General features: G+C 40.3%; 1 protein-coding gene across 5 annotated transcripts in view; it reads left to right on the top strand.

Annotated features, from left to right (window-relative positions):
* LOC124787781 overlaps positions 1-23,443 on the top strand; it is a 340,611-nt gene that overhangs the window by 238,426 nt on the left and 78,742 nt on the right. For all 5 annotated transcript variants that reach the window (XR_007016010.1, XM_047254678.1, XM_047254679.1 and 2 more), the window contains 2 exons: positions 10,588-10,698; positions 22,074-22,180. Coding sequence is in view for 4 of the 5 variants with exons in the window: in XM_047254678.1 (XP_047110634.1) it covers positions 10,588-10,698; positions 22,074-22,180 (218 nt within the window). In the remaining variant the exon portion in view is untranslated. The remainder of the gene's footprint in view (positions 1-10,587; positions 10,699-22,073; positions 22,181-23,443) is intronic.

Genomic DNA, 23,443 nt, shown 5'->3' with positions numbered 1-23,443 from the left:
ACTGAGTTAAGCATCCCAATGACCTTCCGTCTGCTACTAATTCTTTTATTGATTTCTGATTCTGATTTTCCCTTGATTTCTAAAATGGATCCCAAATAACAGAAAGTGTTTATCTTTTTGATTTTCTTTCCTTCAATGTATAGCTCCTCTGAATCATTAGTCAAGTATTCTGTTTTTTGGTAATTAATCTTCAAACCCCAAGTTTTGTATGCTACTGCTAGTTGATGGCACATATAGTTAGCATCCTCCGCACCTTGTGCTACGACTACTTGATCATCAGCAAACAATAAATGATGTAGGTAAACTCCATCTCTTATTTCTAATCCCATACTATTACATTTACGAGACCATGTTCTAAGGCTAATATCTATATAGATTTTAAATAATGATGGTGACATGGGACAGCCCTGTAAAAGGCCTTTGCTTGTTCTAAATTTCTGTGAAAGTTTATTGCCAACTTTCACTTGGCAAATATTATCTTTATACATCTGCTGTATTCTTTTAATCAAGGAAGGGTTTATGTTTGCCATATGTAGTGCTCTCCAAAGTAATTTTCTTGGAACAGTATCAACGCTTTTTCTAGATCTATGAAAATTAATCCTATATTTTTTGATTTTTCCCTATGTTTCTCCAAAATCTGTCGTAATGTGAAAATATGGTCTACACATGATCTCCCCGCCGTGAATCCACATTGTTCTTCTTGGGTTCTAAAATTTTTTTCCAGTTTGTTTTTAATTACTTTCGTAAAAATTCTCATTAATGTGTTTGTAACACAAATTCCTCGGTAGTTTGAACAAATTTTGCAATCCCCTTTTTTAAATATTGTATTAATGTAACCTAGCTTCATCTCTTTGGTGTTGAATCTCCATGTATCATTCTGCTGAACAGCTGTGTTATCAGTTTCACAATTTTGTCACCACCATATTTCAGACACTCCAGACTGATATTGCCTGGTCCTGGTGATTTACCATTCTTTCCTGTTCTCAACGCCTGAAGTACTTCACTTTCTAAAATCTGGATCTCATCATCTTCATGTCCTTTTTCTTCCACTGTTCCTTCTTCTCGATATTCTTCTCTGTCCTCATTTAATAATTTTTGGAAATACTCTTCCCATTCCTTTTGTGTTATCAGTTGGAGCTTAGTTTTGCTTTTTGTATCCTGTTGAAGCCCTTTTAATACTGACCATACTTCTTTTGCTCTCCCGAATCCTAATTTGCTATTCACCTTGGCACATGTTCTTTCCCATGCTTCATTTTCTGCCATCCATATTTTTTTCATCACTTCATTCTTCTTTTCCTTGTATATTGATCTTGTTTCTTCTGATTTATCATTCAGCCACTGAAAGAACGCATTTTGTTTTTCTCTAACGAAGACCTCTAGTTCCTCTGACCACCACTCTGCTGCATGGTTGTGGTTGCTATCTTTTTTACCCAACACCTCTGTTGCTATGATTTTCACATTAGCTTTTATATAGTCATATATTTCCTCTGTACTTCCTTCAAATGATTCAACCAGTTTCCTTTCCATCCTGGCCACAAAGAGTGTTCTGATACTTTCGTTTTGTAGGCTGTCAATATTGAAAGGTAAATTTTCATCTTTCTCAGTCTGCTTCATTTTATTTATGTTACTTGTATCATTCCTTGCATTCTTCCATGGCCAGAAAGACTTCATTTTAACTAGATAGTGGTCTGATCGACACTGGGCTCCTCTATAAGATCTGACGTCTACTGCCTTGAAACTACTTGTTTGCCTAGTGATAATATAATCTATTATAGAACGAAGTTCTTTAGTATTCTGTTGCCAAGTATATTTATGAATGTCTTTATGTTTGAAGAATGTGTTGGTAATTTTTAGATCAAATTGTTCACAAATTGCAATCAATCGTTCCCCATTGTCATTATATTCGTCCTCTCCATGTTTTCCTACTATTCTACAAGATTCTCTAATTCCTACCCTTCCATTCAGATCTCCCTTGATAATCAGTTCCTTTCTTCTTGGGATTTTTTCAATAGTATCCCTGAGGGTGGCCCAGAAGGTATCTTTCTCCTTATCTTTTGTGTCGTTCGTGGGTGCATATACGCCAATAATCACAAGTTCCCTAGCAAATAATGTCATTTCAACAGTTATAATACGTTGATTGATGAATGTCCAATTTGTGATTCTTTTCTTCCATGGTTTCTTTATCATAATGGAGACTCCTGCTTTGGCTCTTACTGCTTTTGATACCCCACTCCAGATATGTACATGATTATCCAATTCTTCTTCTCCTTGACCTTTATTCTTTGTTTCAGAGAGTACGACAACATCCATGTTGAACATGTCAAGTTCTGCAGGTAGTAAATTTATTTTAGTGGAAATACCTTGAACATTCCAGCATCCAAACATCATTTTCCGTTTCTCATCGCCAGTTCGTCGTCCAAAGTTCCAATTTTTCCGAGGCATATTATTAGATTTTTTAGCATTTTTATGTTTTTATGTGAGTGAGGAGCTGGCCCACTGCACAACCACCAACCCAGAGGACCAGGTAATTTTTACTCAAGGTTTTCTTCCTTTAGCCTTTGATAAGCCAATATCATACTACAAGGCAGCAGTTGCTAGTTTTGGTCCGCCCCAGGTATTTTATCCCATATCTGGTGAGCATTGCCCTATCTGCCACCTGGGGAGGTGCCCGATGGGAGACCAGTAAACTCCGCACGGTAATTTTGTTACTACCTACCATTTTTAGGTGTCTTATCTCTTCACCTTTGGAGATAAACTGACCTGAATGATGGCAAACATACATACAGGTTGAGTAGGTGTCAACAAACTTAATGCCACAGTTTTTAATCAATCTGGATTGTGTAGAGCATTCCATTTCCTCTTTCCAGTTTAAAAATTCACCTTCACTAGAGAACTCCAGATCTTCAGATTTCACACATATTTGATGAGCAGATTGGAGATGATCAATCCAACACTTGTGATTCTTGAGTTTCTCCCGGCGTATTTGATAATCAAAATATCCACGGGTATGCTGCCGGTCTATAGTGTCCAACGGGCACAATATTTCGGCGATCATACATGTCGCCATCATCAGGTGAACTGACGGACTGAGCTCCTGTGAACGTGCCGGCACGGAGATCCGTATGCTATGGCTGCTCAGAGGGAACTGGGTTCGGTCGCGGCGGCGGCTGATTTAAATACCCTCCGCCCGCGGCGCGCTCCCTCCGCCGTCCGCGCCCCGCGCCACGGTCGCGCGGTGGAACAGATTGCGACGGCGTCTGAGATGACGTCGGTGTGATGGCTCTGTCCGCCGTGGTCGTAACAACTATACGTTTGTTCGATTTACTCTTGATTAACCCGATCGCCGGTTCCCAAGCCTTGCTAAGATTATAGCCACAGTCATGGTTTATGAGGTCGTCATTGGTGCGAATTTCGATGGCCTCTCTAACAACGCTGTCCCAGTATCTCGACGTCTGTACCAGAATCCTCGTGCGGTCATACTCCATGGCGTGATTTTCCGACAAACAATGTTCAGCGACCGCCGACTTGCTCGGATACATCAGTCGAGTGTGCCTCTGGTGTTCACAGCATCGATCCTCGACGGTACGCATCATCTGACCAATATACGACTTGCCACATTGACACGGAATCTGGTACACGCTTCCTTCCTCAAACCCAGGTCATCTTTGGCGCTCCCCACCAGTGCATGAGTTTTATTTGGAGGACAAAACACAGTTCCGACCCGGTGTTTCTTCAGAATGCGGGCGATTATCCCCGAGAGTGCGCCTGTGTATGGAATAAATGCAGTGCCTACCTCCTCCCTCGTGACTTCATCCATCTCACCAGGTTGTGCTGCAGTGGTTGGGCAGAGAGCACGTTGAATCTGCCACTCTGAGTACCCATTTTTCGAAATACAGTTCTCGGATGTTCCAATTCACTATGGAGACTGAAACGGAGGGTAAATTACCTTTCCTTGACGTCTTGGTCAAGAGAAGGGCTGACGGCACCCTAGGGCATGGGGTGTATCGGAAGACTACGCACACTGATCTGTATTTGCACTCAGACAGCTGCCACCACCCTTCACAGAGGAATGGGGTACTTAAAACTCTAGTACATAGGGCGCGCACTATCTCTGACGCAGAGAGTCTAACCCAGGAATTGGAACATCTGAGAACTGTATTTCAAAAAAATGGGTACTCAGAGTGGCAGATTCAACGTGCTCTCCGCCCAACCACTGCAGCACAACCTGGTGAGATGGATGAAGTCACGAGGGAGGAGGTAGGCACTGCATTTATTCCATACACAGGCGCACTCTCGGGGAAAATCGCCCGCATTCTGAAGAAACACCGGTTCGGAACTGTGTTTTGTCCTCCAAATAAAACTCGTGCACTGGTGGGGAGCGCCAAAGATGACCTGGGTTTGAGGAAGGCCGGCGTGTGCCAGATTCCGTGTCAATGTGGCAAGTCGTATATTGGTCAGACGATGCATACCGTCGAGGATCGATGCCGTGAACACCAGAGGCACACTCGACTGATTTATCCGAGCAAGTCGGCGGTCGCTGAACATTGTTTGTCGGAAAATCACGCCATGGAGTATGACCGCACGAGGATTCTGGTACAGACGTCGAGATACTGGGACAGCGTTATTAGAGAGGCCATCGAAATTCGCACCAATGACGACCTCATAAACCGTGACTGTGGCTATAATCTTAGCAATGCTTGGGAACCGGCGATCGGGTTAATCAAGAGTAAATCGAACAAACGTATAGTTGTGACGACCACGGCGGACAGAGCCATCACACCGATGACATCTCAGACGCCGTCGCAATCTGTTCCACCGCGCGACCGTGGCGCGGGGCGCGGACGGCGGAGGGAGCGCGCCGCGGGCGGAGGGTATTTAAATCAGCCGCCGCCGCGACTGAACCCAGTTCCCTCTGAGCAGCCATAGCGTACGGATCTCCGTGCCGGCACGTTCACAGGAGCTCAGTCCGTCAGTTCACCTGATGATGGCGACATGTATGATCGCCGAAATATTGTGCCCGTTGGACACTATAGACCGGCAGCATACCCGTGGATATTTTGATAATCCAACACTTTTTAGACTCGGCTTCAAAAGTACACTTCCACACTTCAACCTCTTCCGTTGCTGCATTATGCCATGAATGTTTTGTTGGTGTCATTTTAAACTTCTTTTCCAAGTAAAACACTTGTCGCATATATAGCACTAGTAGGAACATGAAGGTCCATTATTTGTAACATGAGGTATGATTTCATTCAGCTGCTGTGGGTGTGCTTTGGAAAACTGCTGTCTCAGAGCCTTGCAGTAATTGTATTCGTTTCCACAACTTTCTCACTTAAATGCACTCATTTTTAATATGCTAATACAAGCAATTGTGTTAAAACACACAGACTACAAAAAGCAAATTTTGGCATTGCAACACACTACAAAAAGCAACGAACAAATGCTCACACTGTAAAACATGGCAAACAAGCAAATGCTCACTCCGCACATCACTACAAAGAGCAAGGAACAAGTAAAGGCTCTCACAGTAAAACTGGCTCATTAAACAGAGGCACAATCAAAGACCATGTAATCTGCACTACATGGTGTGGACCAAAGACTTTACCCTCGACTGTTCTGGTTAGCATAGGGATAGATGTGGATGGGGCTGAATGGGTGCGACTTGTTCCAAGTCCGGGGCTGTCACCAAGTTTTCCTCAATCTCCTCCTCCTCCTCCTCTCTCTGTGCGGTGCTTCATATCTTCTCCCCTCTCTGTCATTCTCCTCCCCATCCTTCCTGTGTCCAATCGCCCCTCTTCTCCTGCCATCTTCTTACCACTCTGCCCTCTCTGATTGTGAGCCTTGGTTATTGTTATTGCAAATGAAACCTTCATTGGGAACTGAAGTCACTTAAAATGAATAGGTAAATCGGTTAGAACCATTGGCATATGGGTTATGAGAGACATCACTCCAGATGCCAGATCTGTGAGGATAACAGCTTCAGTGACAGTATTTTGAATAGTTGTAATTTTTCAATGGGTAGGATTTCTAAGTTTTGGACAATTCAGATTCATTGTAGTATTCTAATCACAAGCTGATAAGACAGGAAAGTTGTATTTATGTTTTCTGTAAAACCAAAGGTGAGGTAAAAGCAAAACAGCATATTATTATGTACACAGCATTTGTTTGAAAATATATGTAAGGAAAAATAATATATAAGGAAGAAACAAGTTGTGTAATGATTCACACGCACTCCTATAGAAGTTGAAACTGACTGCAAGATAGAAGTCAAAACCACACATTTTCACAGCACAGTACAGTGTTTTAATCCTTCTGATGGGTTTTAACAGAAATGTTGTACATTTTCATTTAGAAAAAAATGTAGCCTTTGTTGTCTGAATGTTCATTAGAGTATCACGTAAAGATTTAAATCAATCAAGAACTTTTCAAGATTTTTGCTAATGACATTTCCCCTTTCTACATTAAATATATATTATTTACATTAAAATATATCTAACCTTTGCTCATCCAAATCTTCGTTACAGTTTCATGCAAAAGTTTAAATTAAATTGGTCAAGAACTTTTCAAGAATTTTGCTAACAAAGGCTGAGGCCTGACTGCGTACAACATGATGGGAAAGCAGGCTGTAGGTGTCGTGGGTAAGGAGGATGCTGGGACAGGAAGGGGGAGGGATAGCAGGATAAGGGTGGAGGTAGGTGTAGTGCTCCTTGTGGGAATTTGCCTGGATGTGGTGGAGACAGGATAGTCTCCAGGAGGAGGTGGGATGTGTGTGTGTGTCTGTGGGGGGAGGGGAGGGGGGGGGGGGTGAAAAGGAGAGAAGTAGAGGGGAGGTGAAAACACTAGTTGGTGAAATACAGGGCTGTGTAGTGCTGAGTTGGGAGTGGGGAAGGAGAAAGATAGGTGGAGGACGGGGATAACATATATTGCAAAGAGAGTTCCAACATGCACAATTCAGAAAAGCTGGTGTGGAAGAAAGGATCCAGGTGGTGCAGGCTGTGAAGCAAGTTGTGCTGGGCAGCACGTTCAGCAACTGGATGGTCCAGCTATCTCTTGGCCAGAGCTTGTCAGCGGATGCTCTGTGCTCACATAGAAAGCAGTATTGTGGTTGCAGCTTAATTTTTAGTTGACTGCTTGCACAGCCAGACCTGCCTTGACAGGATAGGAAATGCCTATGACTGGACTGGAGTTGGTGGTGGTGGGAGGATGTCGCATACTGTTTGCCTTCCTGGAGTCATGGAGCACTATAAGTGAAAATGAATTACTAAATTTTCTAGGCTGTCTGAAATCATTTTCAGTGTAGGATTCATGGGGTTCTTTGTTGAACATCAAGTCTCCCTCATTAATTTTGACCATGTTCTTACTGGTACATACTACTGTGCATGCTGTTCTGTCTTATCAAACAACATTATTTACGCTTTGACAGTTATTCTTTCCACATCAAACTTTCCCTGTCTTCACAGCCGTGCCATTTGTATTAAATGTAAGTTTTCAGAAAATAAATCGGGACACAAATATCCAGTGACTCAAACCACTGCTTTCATTTATCACATTTCTTCCATAGACTTGGCTCATAAGAAAAATAATCGATTCATGCGGAAGACATCATAGAAGTGAACTACTTGTCAATCTGAATCATTCTAAACGGTAACTTCTCAGCCAAGTCGATGATATTGTGACAGTGGGCCCATCCTATGTACTACTGCCTGCTCACAATAAAAACTAGGTTTTAATTGTCAGCCTCTGCAATTCACTGGGTAGGCCATGTGCCAGTGCGAGTCATTGAATTGGGACTGGTAGCTTGTCACACGTCAGCTGACTTAAGCCAGTGTTCACCTTTATGTACCAGCAGAACAGCTGCTAAACTTTCATTAAGGACAAATGGCCATCAAGTGAGTACTAGTCCCATATAGTGACACTACTGCGGGATGTGTGCTGTAATAGAATTGTTTTCATGTGACTGCTGGGTAGTCCACCAAGTGGGCATTTTGAATGTGTACATTGTCTGAGAACTGCACCTGTGAAAGCTTTCTTTACAGCATGTCCTGAGGTACTGTTGCCCAAATCTCCCCATTGTGCACTATGCTCTCCTCTTAGCCTCCTCCAAATCCAGCCAACCTTTTCATGTGTGTTTTATGTTTGGAAAATTATCTCTCTTATTTCTATACTACAGTTATTGCTTTCTGTTTCACTATTCTGCTTTGCTGTTTCTGCGATGACTGTCCTTGTCTATATATTCATAAGATGATCACAATTCCTATAAGCACTTTTTACACAATTTACACCATTAGCAGCTTGTACACCTTTAAGATTGGTAGTGTGGCATATTAGAGTATTCAGTTTCTCTGTCTATCTATCTATCTATCTATCTATCTGTCTATCTCTATCTATCTCTATCCTACCCTCCCTCCCCCCCCCCCCCCCTTTTTCTCTATCAAAAGAAAAATCTGGTGATGAAGTTTATGTGTAGCTGAAATACAAAATATTTCCAAATTGTTTCTTTTTGGTCTCTTCTTGGGGAATTGAAGAAAGATGACAACTTAAAGTTCTGTGGGCCTCGTCCTTGTGACTACAGTCAAACAGTTCTTTGAAGAGTTTAATCATTGTATTAGTTGCCTAAGCAGTGATCTTTTTTGCCTAACTTAGTGTCTTTTTTGCCAAATTTTGTATCATTTTTGTCAGTTTTGCCCATTTTTGTCTTTTTCACCAAATTTTGTGTAATTCTTTTTGTCAAATTTAGAATCATTTCTGCTACATCTGGTATCATTTTCTGCGAAGCCAGGGGTTGAAATTTTTTTATTCCTCATTTGATTACTGTTTGCCAATTATTTTTTTTAATTTCTGGTGTTTTTTTGCCAAAATTAATACTATTTTCACCAAACTCAGTGTTTTTTCTTACCAAATTCGGTGGTTTTTATTTATTTTTACCGAATTTGGTGTTGTTTTTTTACCAGTTTTTTGTTAGATAAATTTGGTGTTAGATGTTATTTTGGCAAATTTTGTGTCATTTGACAAATTTTGTGTTACGTATTTCGGTGCTATTTTCACTGTCACATCAGAGTTCATTACACAGGAAATGAACTGTCAGTGTATTGATATATATGAGCCTCAACCTTGAGGAGATTAATAGTCAAACGCAGTCTTAACATTCAGCAACTAACAGTTACAAATATTTGTAAACTGTTGTCCTCAGATTTATAACATTTTTACATGGCTAAATTACAAAATTTATCACTCGTGAAAATTGCCGATATCATATTATTTTTCAAAAAAGTGGTAATTTCACAGTATTATCTTGTTGGAATTTTCCTGTCCCAATAATATGTCTTCTATGATAAAATGCTGTCTAGAATTGGCACCTACAAAGCTTGTTTTTAGCACCAATTTTGTAACAGAATGCCCTAGTAGCTATTAAGATATACAATACTTTCTTATTGTGTTCCACAACATGTTTTTTGCTATCTGCAGTGTACCTCTAAGGTAAGTAATTGAATATCAAGTGTTGATCACTATAAAAACTGTTACCTGCCACAATGCATAAAATATGAAGTAAATATTTCTGACCCTGAAAACATAACCATTCTTTTGACAGTTCTGTACATGTTGTGCCTCCTCAAGTCCATTGTGTGGGCTGACTGTCTCTTTCCTCCAGTGCATGTGCATCTTTCGTTTGTTCTTATCTTCCCTTTTCCTCCTGTAAATAGTTTTTGGTGTGTCTGAAAGCTGGTCTCTCAATTACTTACTTACTTACTTACTTTGAATCCATCAACCATATTCTTGAGGGGCATTTATGAATAGATGCTCCTCTTTTGTTTTGGACATTAAAGGTTGTTGTTGTGGTCTTTAGTCCTGAGACTGGTTTGATGCAGCTCTCCATGCTAATCTATCCTGTGCAAGCTCCTTCATCTCGCAGTACCCACTGCAACCTACATCCTTCTGAATCTGCTTAGTGTATTCATCTCTTGGTCTCCCTCTATGATTTTTACCCTCCACGCTGCCCTCCAATGCTAAATTTGTGATCCCTTGATGCCTCAGGACATGTCCTACCAACTGATCCCTTTTTCTAGTCAAGTTGTGCCACAAACTCCTCTTCTCCCCAATTTTATTCAATACCTCCTCATTAGTTATGTGATCTACCCATCTAATCTTCAGCATTCTTCTGTAGCACCACATTTCGAAAGCTTCTATTCTCTTCTTGTCCTAACTATTTATCGTCCATGTTTCACTTCCATACATGGCTACACTCCATACAAATACTTTCAGAAACGACTTCCTGACACTTAAATCTATACTCGATGTTAACAAATTTCTCTTCTTAAGAAACACTTTCCTTGTCATTGCCAGTCTACATTTTATATCCTTATATTTATATATTTATTATATTTATTTATTTATTATATTTATTTTATTTATTTATTTATATATTTATTAAAGGTGTGCTATTCTTATTTTTCAGAATTGTTTGTTATACATCTGAAATAATTTATGAGTTTCATTCATAAAGTAATTTTTACAAAAATTAAACTCATAGTTAAGTAATAATACAATAGTATAAAATAGCATCATGTAGAACTGATCTTTGTTGAATAGGTACATCTGCTACAAGAGGTGAATCTTCACACTTGAATAACCAGCAACAAGGAAATGTGAAAACAAGCTCACGGGGCCGTATTTTGCTGCGACCAGTGAAACACTGGTTAGGTAATTACATCATTCCCTTTTACATCTCTTTGTTGTATGTGATAGATATAAAGAAATGTGTGGTTATAGTCTGTACAAAAGTTACTTATCCAATTTAAATTTTGATAGCCTTGTGCTAAGTATTTGATAGCTGTGGGTACAAGAGTAGTGCTAAATATGCTTATGTGAATGCTATCTATAAAATAACATCCATTAGGCTATAAATAAAATACTGAAATACTTAAAAAGAAAATTTATTTGAAAAGCTTGCATCTATGCTTTTATTTTATTGTATTTACACATAAACACTACTCAGATTTAAGCATTTATTGTGTCTATTAAATGGTCACAGCCAGGCTCTGAGAATGTCTGAAAGTTATTTGTTGGAATCAGTTTTGGGAAACAAACCTATCTTTTTGTGCATGAAGAATTGAAATCTTGTGTAGTAAAGCCAGGGTTGAATAAATTCTTCTCAGTTTTTAAGCCACATCACTTGGAATAAAATTTTTGAGCTCGATGGCTATCTCTGCCATTATCATCAGGAGTAGAACCACTAACTGTCAGGCTTGACATATTTTCCTTGCCAGCCCTGGCAGTCTGTAGTTTTACTCGTGGTGATGATGGCAGAGATAGCCATGGAAAACTCAAAAATTTTATTTGAATTAATGTGGCTTCAAACCCAAGAAGATCTTATTTAGACCTGCCGCCGTGAAAGACTCTGAGGACACAAAGTCAATATTTATTGGCTGGAAGTTAATATATAATCTGTTCACGTTTCTCATGAAGGGTGTTGAGACATACCTGGCTGTATGTCAGCTTGTAGTTCATCGGTGGCAGCGATCACGACAGGAAATTGGCTGTAAATAAGTGAGGGTAGAGCATTATCTACAGCGAATAATGGTCAACACACACAAATTTGGTTTTCCTTCCATAAACTTCAGACCCCCTCACTGAATTAGTTACGGTCAGTCCATGTCTTAATCATGTAATTAAATCTCATTTACCAGGTATGCATATACTGCACCTTCTAATTATTCAACAGGAGTCACTGTGCAGTATAACCTAACCAACCATCAACAGTCTCTCTCTGATGAACAATACATGTGCCACTTTTTTTATTAATAGTAATCCATAATCATTGTTAATTGTCCAACTTCTGTGTCCATCTTCTTATTCACAACAGTACATCAGCACACCATCACATTTTTATGGTTCTGATTGACACTGATTCCACTCTCGAAATGTCAGAACAAACTCATTTCCCAAATGACTTCAGGCCCAGTGCTTGTACAGTTTTGAAAAAGTGGCTACTACAGTTTCATATTGCTAAACATGTAACTTCGATAATTTACAATTAAAATTTTATGTCTCAAATTAATTGAATAGTGCAGAAAAATGGGTTTTATTTTGAACTTTACCACTATTTGCTAAGACAGTTCAATAAAACACCTGGAAAATAGCTGTTACCGTTTCTGATTTAGTCACTACAACCGCTGTTTCTTTTCAGTTAGAAGAGGTGCTTCAGTCTAATGCTTTTACTTATCCTTCATTGTACAAAAAGCCACTCCGCCCATATTAGCCAAAAATTTTTAAAAACAAAACAAACCTGGCGGCCCAAGCAAGTTTCAAAACCAGTTGCATTTACATGGCAGTGAAAATTAACTGCGGAATTGGAAAACTGGCAACCAGAAGTGGGTTTTCAGAATCAATTTTCAAGTGTTTACATGACCACCCAGAAGTGGTATTGGGAAATTGTTTTACAAAATCTAGTTTTGGGAACCCCCAGTAAACGGGGTGTATGTTACAATAAGAGTTTCGACTGAAAGAAGCCTTCTTGATGATGAAACTGCAAAAATAGCTAAATAAACAATACCACACATAAAATTACTAATTAGCCTGAAATTAATAAAGTGCTGATGTTCCTACCATGTTTTGGAAATTAGCTACATGAATGTTTTAAGGATTCCTATGGGTTAATTTTTCTAATTTTATCAGTAATGTAGTAATTACACCTGTTTACATGTCAACAATGTGACTGGAATAGGAAATAATTACTGTTAGTTAGTCAAACTTAACTGTAGCAAGACTGGTTACTTGAAATTGTTCAAATTAATTAGTAAATTATTCTGATTAATGTAATTTAGCAAAGTTGGGCCTGGTCTTATGCTTGGCATTACAGGATGACAGCTTTATCTTATGGCACTTCTCTCACTAACACTAATTATGGTTAAGAAAGTAAAAAAAAAGTTATCATTTAAGGAAGAAAATAACAAAACAAAATGGGAATGGCTCCGAGCTTGCTTTGCTAAGATGTGAGTATTGTCATGCAAGAACACAAGAACATGATACGACTAGTCAACCACAGAGTACAAAGCCTGTTTTACATTACTCATCTCAGTTATCTTAATCTCTCTCAGTGGGTTTCAGAATTGATTATTGTTCCATGTTATCCACAACCAAGATTCCATTAGCATATCAGAAACCAGCAGTAATAATCTTTTTGACTTCTAGAATTTTGCAGTCTTTATTTTTTGTGAACCAGTATATCCTCTCTCCATTCACTGCTGTCCTAATGCAGTGTCTGCTAACCTACTGCAACTTTATCATCACATCTTCTTTGCATACAACACACTTTTTATAAGAAATGTTAAAACCTTTGAGAGGTTTTTGTTATTAAAATGTTTATTGTGAATGGATTTTACATTTGTCAGAATCCTTAATGCCAAAAAACGTTTTAAACAGCTGCCGTAGACGAACGAGGAACAGTTTAATGCCAAAACAGGTTTTAAACAGCTGCCGTAGACGAATGAGGAACAGTGTAACAGCATCATAATAGCTATCTCCCCTCACCCCCAGCCGCCTTACTGCTTGCCTAATCTTCCTCCACCAGTCCTACCCTACATGAGGAAGGAGAATATATTTTACCGACAGGCCTAGTACATTCATTTAGTTTGTAGTCTTGAGTTGGCTGTGAATATCGCACAACTATTTCACCTTATTTGTGTTGTAATAGATGGAAATAAACCTTGTGGCTGTGAACATAGATTAATAACGCCTCTTTGGCTAATTGCAGTTGGTTGCATAGTGTAAAACTCTACTCAAAAAGAAAAGTTTTTCATTTGGATGGTTGATGGCTGTCATATACTTTCATTGAAATCAGTGCCTGTTATCTTCAGTTATTTGTAAGACATTCAATCAAAAGAACAAATAAGATGCATTAAGAGTACTACCAGGCAAAATAAATTAGGTAAGAAACGCTGTAAAGATATTTTCAGATTGTGTTTCGCATGTACGCGCGCGCCCACACCCACACATATTTGACTGTTTCTATGGAAATTTCCTTAAATTGTTAATTGTGTCTTTTTATGCTGATAACATGCAAACTCCGCCCCCCCCCCCCCCCCCCCCCCCCCGCCCCCGAAATAAAATTCAGATACTTCGAAAAATTGCTAAAATGCTCCATATGAGTCATGATGCCTTTGGCATCCCAACGTATCATGCTGCTCCTGCTGTCGTAAAACTTATTCACAGTGATATCTTATTTTGGAATTTATGTTTTAGAAAATGGTTACAAATGGAGTGTAATACACATATGATGTACCTTCACTCATGATGCGCCTGATTTCAGAGAGCATGCATGTGGTTCGCATGTCCACTTATCAAGGCCACCTGGGGGATCAATCCCCTGACGCCCTCTGGTGAGATGCCAAAGAAACAGGATTATTTAAACGATTGCAAACAATTGCTTGGTCTGTTCTTTATGCTGTATTACTTTTGTAAAATCAGTGTGTTCAGTGCTATGTACAATCTGTATATTGTATGTTGCTCTATAAAGTACTATATTCCATACATCGTGTTCGTTCTCGCTGCAACAAACTTGTTGACGAGTGAAGATTACGTTTTCTCTGCATGTTAGTGTCAGTGCTAAGCCACCTGACAAACTTCTCGATGGAAGAAATACTCCAATGTCTCATTGCCCAGCAGCAACCTTTTGCTGAACAACAGCAGGCCCACATTACTGCTCTCAATCAAGTGGCATCTGTGTATTAATGGCAGATTAGTCTCCTGCTAGTGCAACTGTCATCGTTTCTGGCATATGATGAATCAACTGAAGATTGAGACTCATATGAGGCACAGTTGTGTCAACATTTCCAGGTGTTTTGCGTGGGCGATGCAAACCTGTGTATGGCTTTCTTTCTTTCCTGTGTTTCGCTGTGCGTGTATCAGTTGTGCCAACTTGGGCCTTTGCAAGAATCAGCCAGCTTATCATTTTATGACATGTACAATCTTCTCTCAACCTATTACTGTGACAGAACGCATATCATTGTGATGTGAGTAGAATTTTACCGTTGTCAGAAATGCCCAAACCAATCTTACAAAGCCTGAGATACAGAATTGATGGATTTAACCATTGTTGTAAATTTGTCACTAGCACCCGTCACAAATCCTATGCTGATCATGTGGTGTGTGATATTATTAATTGTCTGACCCCCAATAGGGAAGTCCATGAAAAGCACTTCTGTATGAGAATCTGATGCTTGCGGATGTGCTCAATATAGCACAGTCCTTTGAAGTGTCACGGCCTGCAGACGATCAGATTGCTGCATGGGGGAAGTATTGGAAGTTGCTTAGTCAACCCCTGTGGGGCACGCTGCGCGTGTTCAGGGTGATGGGGAAGCCGTTACAGCAGTGCAATCTTCAACTCAGTGTTGCATGGCTTAGTGTCGGTACAGTCACAACAACAGTGAGTGCGGTCCCCCATTTCGTCTTGCTCATACAGCTTCATCCAACATGAGCATACTGTATGCCCTAAGTGCTCGGCAGTTTGCAACAAGTGGCATAAGAAAGGTCACATTGCATATCAGTGTGTAACTCCTCTTCAAACATGGCGGACACAGTAGCACCGTTGGACATTAACTGTATCTCTACAATGTTTCCCAGAAAATTGTTTATTGACTTGCGTGTGTTTCATAAACAGCTAAAAATTCAAGTGGACAAATATACAAACAAACATATGTGGATTTGGGCTCCCCTCCCCTCACACAGGTTTCATTGAAGTTGATTAGCTACAATAAATGGCAGTTGTCTACTCCTGTCTCTTACAGATCTATTGTTTGCCCTCTCACCTTCCTTGTTGTTGTTCATTCCCAGACCTGTTGGTGTTGGACACATTTGACGCTTTCGGTTTTTCCATTGCCAATGAGGTAAATTTAATGTCATATCACATTCCGTATCAGCAACTGGAGTCCCTCTCCTCTGAGTTTTCATCTCTGTTTTCCCCTGAGCTAGGTTATGCTACTGGTTTTCAGGCCCGCATTACCATGAAACAGTCCTCCAGTGTTTTTTTTGTTTCCGGCACGACAGTTGCCTGTCATGTGCATGACTCTGTCAATGCCGAATTAGACCATTGGACATTACTTGATGTCATTCAGCCTATTTATTTCAGTGAATAACTACACCACTGGTCATTGTTAAGAAGCTGATGGGTAAGCTTCATCTCTGCAGCGACTTCAGTGTCACGATTAATGTACAGTTGTTGATCAATACACATGCTTTGTGCTGCCCTGACGAGTTGCTCGCAAATTTGCAAGGGGGCCACTACTTTTCGAAGATTGATTTGTCAAAAATATACATCCAATTCCCCTTGGATGACGCCACTAGGCACCTTCTCGTTGTCAATACATCTTTCGGCCTGTACCAGTATCAATGCTTGGCTTTTGGTGTCGCTAGCATGCCAGAAATTTTTCACCATTTTTTAGAACAGCTCACAGCTTGTGTGCCTGACAGCATCAATTACCTCGATGATATTGTCATTTCTGGTTCTTCCAGCAAAAGCCACCTTCAAAATCTCTGATTGTTGTTTTCTGTTTTCCAGTCTGCAGGTCACAAGTGCAATCTTGACAAATCTCAGTTTTTTTCAGCCTTCAGTTGAGTACCTAATTTCTGCCGTGGCCAACCTCCTGTAGGAAATGCAGGCATTTTTAGGTAAATTCATGTACTACCATAAGTTTTTACCAGGAGAATCCATGGCTGTTCAGCCATTGAATGTGATTTTGCATAAAACTGTGCCATTTTCAGGTCCCCAGCTTGTTACCAAGCATTCCCTTTGCTTAAATCTAAGCTTCAATCTGTCCCATGCTTGGCTACTTTGCAACTATGTCAGAACCTGGTATTGGCTACAGATGCCTCTCAGCACAGTCTCGGGCTACAGATGCCTCTCAGTACAGTCTCGGTGCGGTGTTGGCGTACAACTAATGCTAAAATTTTAAATCCTGCTCAGCAGTGGTATTCTCAGATTGAAAAGGGGGCTTTAGCGATTGTGTTTACCCTTTAGAAATTTCATGTTTTCTTTTATGGTTCTAAGTTCCATTTAATCACAGATCGCAAGCTGTTGGTTGCTCTTTTCAACCCTTCGGCTTCAGTGCCGGACAAGGCAGTGCATCATTTGCAGCAGTGGGCTCTCGTCCTCTCTTGTTATCATTATCAGATCCATTATCGGTCGACAGTGCAACACGCCAGTGCTGATGCCTTATCTCGCCTTCCAATTGACCTGGACCCAGTGTTCGATCAGGACAAGTTGCTTTGTTTCAATTTACATCTTGAGAAACAAAATGGGGTCAATTGTTTTCCCATCACTTGTGCAACGATAGGATTGGCTTTGCTGCGAATCTTGTACTTAGTGGTTCCTCTCTTTTGTGCAGCTTGGTTGGCTGTAAAAACCCCTGGGCCATGCCTCGGATCCCTTGCATAATTACTTCTCCCTCCAGCACTGCCTTTCTGTGTTTGACGGGTTCTTTTATTAGCTACGAGGACACTGCTCCCTGTGTTGTTGATTCCCACTTCCCTTACACTGCAGTGTACAGCAGCTTCTGCATGTTGGTCATTGGAGGACCTCTCGTACCAGAGCTTCAGCTTGCTGGCATGTGTGTTGGCTGGGTGCAGATGGGGCATTACACAGCTTACTCCCGCTTGACTCACTATGTTCAGCAACAGGCAGCCTCACGGTTGTCATTTTACCATTGGCCAACTCCGCAGTGCCAGTTGAAGTATTTACGTGTCAATTTTGCTTGGCCCTTCCTAAATCAGTGTTGACTCATTGTAGTGGACACCTAAGTGAAGCTTCCCTATATGGCACATTGTCTGTCCATGTCTACTGTAGACACTATTTTGGCCCTGCCTAACAGTTTTACAATTGAAGGACTTCCATATGCCGTGGTTACTGATAATGACTCCCAATTTGTTTCTAGAGAATTTGCATCGTTTTGTCAGAGTATTGGTGTTCGCCATCTCACAGCTCTCCCTTTTCAACCTGAATCTAATGGTGAGTCTGAACGCATGGCTCGGATGTGTAAAACTCAAATGCAATAGCATGTATCTGGCAGCTCGCTGAAGCTGCTGTAGACCATTTTTTCTGAATTCATACCATTTCACTCTTGTGGGGACAAGAGCTCGGTGGAGCTGCTACAAGGATGCCAACCACAGACACTCCTTCACTTGCTGCATCTGACACAGTGCCCACTGGCATTGCCGGCTCTGCAGTGGTTCCAGCTGGGTGCGCCTGTTTGGGCTTGTGGTTTCGTCCGTTGGCTGAATTGGGTTCCTGCTGTCATTGATCATCGCCGGGGCCAGCAGTTGTGTGTCGTCCACACTCCTGATGGGTGGATGTCCCATCATTTCAACCAGCTGCGGCTGCATAGAGTGGGGCCTGTTCTGGAAGGCCCTCCCTCCCCTTGCCATCCCACCCCTTGCCAGTGATGCCTGTTTCTGTATCATATAAGATCAGGTTTTCAGCACAGAGGGGTTTCTGCGTGTCAGATCACTGTTGGGGATTCCTGTCTCCACCCCCATTCCTCGACTGTTGTTGCCAGTGCAGCCCCAGCTGCATCTGACTTTGCAGCCACTGTCTTCACCACCTCTGTTGCTGAGTCCTGTCAGGCCGTCGTCTCTGATGCCCACACTGACACCTCCAGCACCAACCTCTGACCTTGAAGAGGACATTGCTATGGAGACATCATCCCCAGTCCTGCCCAACTCACCCCCTCACCGCATGGGCCTCTACTCGCTGGTGATTGCCTGCTACGTTTCGCAGCAGCTGCCGAAGTTGGGCGATGAAATGGATGTTGGCTCCATCGTTGGTGTTTTCCATGACTCATAATTTCAGTGTCTTGTGAAACCAGTGTTTTTTTTCCCCACAGTACCAGTGCTTTTCCTGTACCATGCATTTTTCTGTGCCTTGTGTTTTTTGTGTATGTATGTAGTTTTGACCACCTCCTAGAAAGGAGAAATGATGTACCTTCACTCATATGTGCGCGATTTCAGAGAGTGCACATCCATACTGTTTGTAAGGTTCGCCTGCTTTATTTCATCATTGATTGTCCTCTGTGTTGACGTACTGTGTTGCTATACTGGTTGAAAAATTGCGTGGGGGGTGGGGGGTTAGTTCAACATTGATTACTTTAAATGATGTAGCCAACAGGTGCACATTTGTGTTTCACAGTTCTTTACTTTCAACCCCAAATAATACACAGTTATTTGGCCAGTGCACTATTGTTTAACTTTCGATAAGCCTCATCAATAGTTTGCAGGCAGACATCAACATACTGCTACAGTAGTTTACTGTTGAATATCTACGAGCAGTAAAAACCTAACCACACATTTCACAGACTCTTGAAATAAATTTGACAGACAGTAATTGCTTTAACACACGGCCTATTGGTGTAACACTTATTTAACGGTTAAGTTGATGCATTGTTGTTGTTCTAACCAACACAGATTCCTTGTCTGAAACTCGGCCGTGGACTTACTGTCTCGGGCCCAAAAATCTGGCCTTTATATATCCTCACAATAACAGGTGCTGAAAAACTCTACATTGTTCGAAGTTATAAAGTTACAGAAATTACAATTAAAACATAACTCATTCAATTAACTGAATACATCGAAAAATTGCGTCTTTTTAACAGTTTCTTCTTCTACAAGAGTTAGGCCAAATTATTTGTGTAAATGATGAAATTAACAGATATCGTTATGCAAACAATACTTTTGACAAAACTGTTAATTACTTTGGAATTAATTAAGGGCTGGCTCTGCTAACATGTTTTTGAATAGAGCCAAATCGATTCTTTTAGAATGCTATTAGTTCTTCCTCCAAATGTTTACAATTAGTACAGAATTTATATTTGCTTATAAATCAACAATAGAATTTAAGTTACAAAACAATTACTGATGTCACACTATAACGAAAGATACTAACTAGGAATAGTCAAAATAAATTAGAAAATCAATTACATACATATAACTAAGCACAAAATTAGACCTGGTGTTATTATATTCTTTGAAACTGAGGGACAATCTTTCTCTTTTATAAAAATGCAGCTTATACTCATGTATGTTAATGATAATTAGTCAAAAATGAAAAAAATGAATTTTAAGGAGGCAGATGGCAAAACAAGAGGGAAAGTAAAAAGACCTCAGCTTGCTTTGTCACAAGTTTGCTGGCCTGCTTATAGTGGCCACATGTGTCGGAACCCTGATGTGTTCCAGTGAGCCGCCAGAGAATCAGCATTATTTAAGCAACCGCGAATGAGTGCTTGGCCTATCTTTTATGCTGTATTACTGTTGTCCAGTCAATGTGTTCAGTGCTACACCCAACCTGTATCTAACATGTTGCACTATAAACTGCTATCTTCCATATATCGTGTTTTTTCTTGCTGTAACAACATAAAACTTACGGAAAGATTTAACTGCCATTTGACTGTGTGATATGTTTTATTAAATGGTCTAGATTTCAGCCTGAGGCCATTTTCAAGCGTTACAAATTTCAAAAATTGTGTGACTTGTGTGGAGTACATGTCATCATCAAAACATAAACAAGTCGTCATTAAAACATATGTTTGCAGTTATATAACCCCGACATTACATAAGTAATGGTGATATGTTAATTGGATGGTTCCTATGACTTATTGACATGGTAAGGCTTGAAATAAAACTGATCACAGCCTTTTGTTGCAATTCAGGAATGGTTCTTGCAGGCTGTGGGTAACTAGTAAGTTCTTACTTCATCAGGTCCTATATACGTTCCATTGGTGAGAGATTTGGTGGTCTTCCTGGATGGGTCACTTGTTGTACACTACAAAAAGCATGTTTCATTGCAGTATAGGCATTTGGTACTTTATCCAGCAGAAACACCAAATGTGACTGTGAGTTGTAACTAATGGACCCCCCACACCATGAAGTCTGGGATGGTACCTGCTGTCAGAGGTGAATGCACTCTGGCATAGGCAGCTCACCAGGTCTGCGCAATACACATGTAGGTCCATCGCTCACATGCAGACAGAACTTACTCTCTTCGCTGAAGACAATAGAATGCCATTGCACTCTCTACTCAACTCTTTCACAACACCTGAGTAACTATGCTTGTTGGTGTCAATGGTAGCCTGCTCAGATGCACATGTGATCTTAATCCTGCTGTGAGCAGATGGTTTCCAAAGGTCCCTTGTGACAAATCAGGTGCAACACGTGCCAGGATTTTACCCCTGGATGATTAAGGGGTATTCGGCCAGCACTGCTCGCACAGTTTTTGACGTATGTCTGTAATATGTGAATGTCCAGAACCTGGCCTACAGGTGTGGGAATTTTCCACAGGGCACTGTTGAAAGTAGCAACCTACTACCGATACACTGTGCCCAACAAGCACAGCAACCTGTCGATACATCCATCCAGCCTTCTCCAGGGCCACAATGTGACTCCGTTCAAATGGCTGAAGCTGTTCATCAGGAGTATGTACTCATTGCTGGGGTGTGGTTGTACCCTAGAATGAATGTCCCAGACACTGTTCACCTTAATCAGCACAGTTGCAGTCTATAGAGTAAAAACAGAAGGTACACAGACAGATGTCCTGAGCACCATCTGACTACCAAATATTGTGACAAATGAATCACTAACACTACGACCCTTCAGTATACACTTATTACTCCCTTGTGCCACTAGCCCAGTTCGTGAGGGTGTTGCTTTTTTTCTGGCAGTATATGAATATTATAATCTACATATAAATAACATGTTTCTGTACTTTTTAATTACAGTATCATAAAAGTTCAATTTGATTCAGCTTAGTTCTGTACTCTCTCAACCTCCAAATCCTAAAGGAAATTTCTTAAGGTACTAATTTTTACACAGAAAATTTTGAGACTTATTTCAATTTATTGGCTCACAGCAGCAAAATACCACATGTTTCATGTTTAGTTCCATTACAAAGCTTCAGTCCCACATTGACTCGTGAATGAACAATTCATTATGTTAAAAGAAATTACTTAAAACATTTGACTGTGTTAATATAACTTGTTTCATCTGTTTCTGTCCATATTGTATGTGTATGCTTATAAAGAATATACTTTGTGTAGGTGAGACTCCTTCATCAGTCATTAACTGTATGGCAGACAACGATAAAGAGAAAAATAACGACGTACGAGAGAAACTATGGAATGATCAAGGCTCAAATGCTTTGCCTGTAAGTACCCTCTTATTTCATTTCATTCCCCTTGAAACTATGCCAGCCTCAGATATTTCTCATGAAAGTTATGGAGCAGTATTTGCGCTGAGCACAACAAATAATAATATTATTGCTATTAGTTTTGGTTATACCTTCTGTTTATGTTGTATTTTTACTATCTTATATAAAGATTTTCACACACTTGATGATGGTTCGAATATTGCTTGTGTAACAGGTAATCAAATATAGAATGGGTTTTCCAGCTTTTTATTAATGCAATAACCATTAGAGGAGGTACAGAAAATCAACTGTTCTGATCCATGCCAGTGAATGTTTTGACAGTATTTCAAAGTTAAGTCTATTACACATTGTTATTTCTGTAGAATTTTGTTGAAATATAATGGAAGGAAACATTCCACGTGGGAAAAATTATATATAAAAATATGTCTGCTTGTGTCTGTATGTGTGGATGGATATGTGCGTGTGTGCGAGTGTATACCTGTCCTTTTTTCCCCCTAAGGTAAGTCTTTCCGCTCCCGGGATTGGAATGACTCCTTACCCTCTCCCTTCAAACCCACTTCCTTTCATCTTCCCCTCTCCTTCCCTCTTTCCTGATGAGGCAACAGTTTGTTGCGAAAGCTTGAATTTTGTGTGTATGTTTGTGTTTGTTTGTGTGTCTATCGACCTGCCAGCGCTTTTGTTCGCTAAGTCACCTCATCTTTGTTTTTATATAGAATTTTGTTGAAAGTTGTATGAGCAGAAAGTAGATGGCATGCTGTCAAGAGTGAAATTTTGGTGTCCAGTTATGAATTCATATGAAAATCATAAATTACCTTTGAAGTATTGCTCATCATATTGTGATACTATATTCTGTAGAGTGACTGGATTGTGAACATTAAACATACATTGGATATGGCCACATCTTGGGAGGAAAACAAAACTGAGTGGCTTACAGAAACTTACTCCCCTAAATTCCCGGTTTGCACCCAAACAGATGGAGGATCTTTTCTCCATACTAAACCAGTGTTCTCTGTGGTTAATATTGAAAATGTATTTGGTGAAATCTCTTCCCTTGGTAAATTACAAACCTTAATTAAAATTATGAATCCTATCCAATCATGGGCTTTTGCTCTTGTAAAAAAACTTGGTGATGTACCTATTAGTGTAACATTCCACAAAGAGTCTAAACAGGTTACATTGTATCATTTTTCACCAGAACTTAACACTGCAGAGGAATTATATGAACACTTGGAAAAGCATGGGATCCATTTCATGTGTTGA

The sequence above is a fragment of the Schistocerca piceifrons genome, chromosome 3 (assembly GCF_021461385.2).
Source record: "Schistocerca piceifrons isolate TAMUIC-IGC-003096 chromosome 3, iqSchPice1.1, whole genome shotgun sequence".
In the NCBI taxonomy this organism is placed as follows: domain Eukaryota; kingdom Metazoa; phylum Arthropoda; class Insecta; order Orthoptera; family Acrididae; genus Schistocerca; species Schistocerca piceifrons.
Note: the sequence above shows the minus strand (reverse complement) of the source record. Positions and strands in the feature narration are given on the sequence as shown.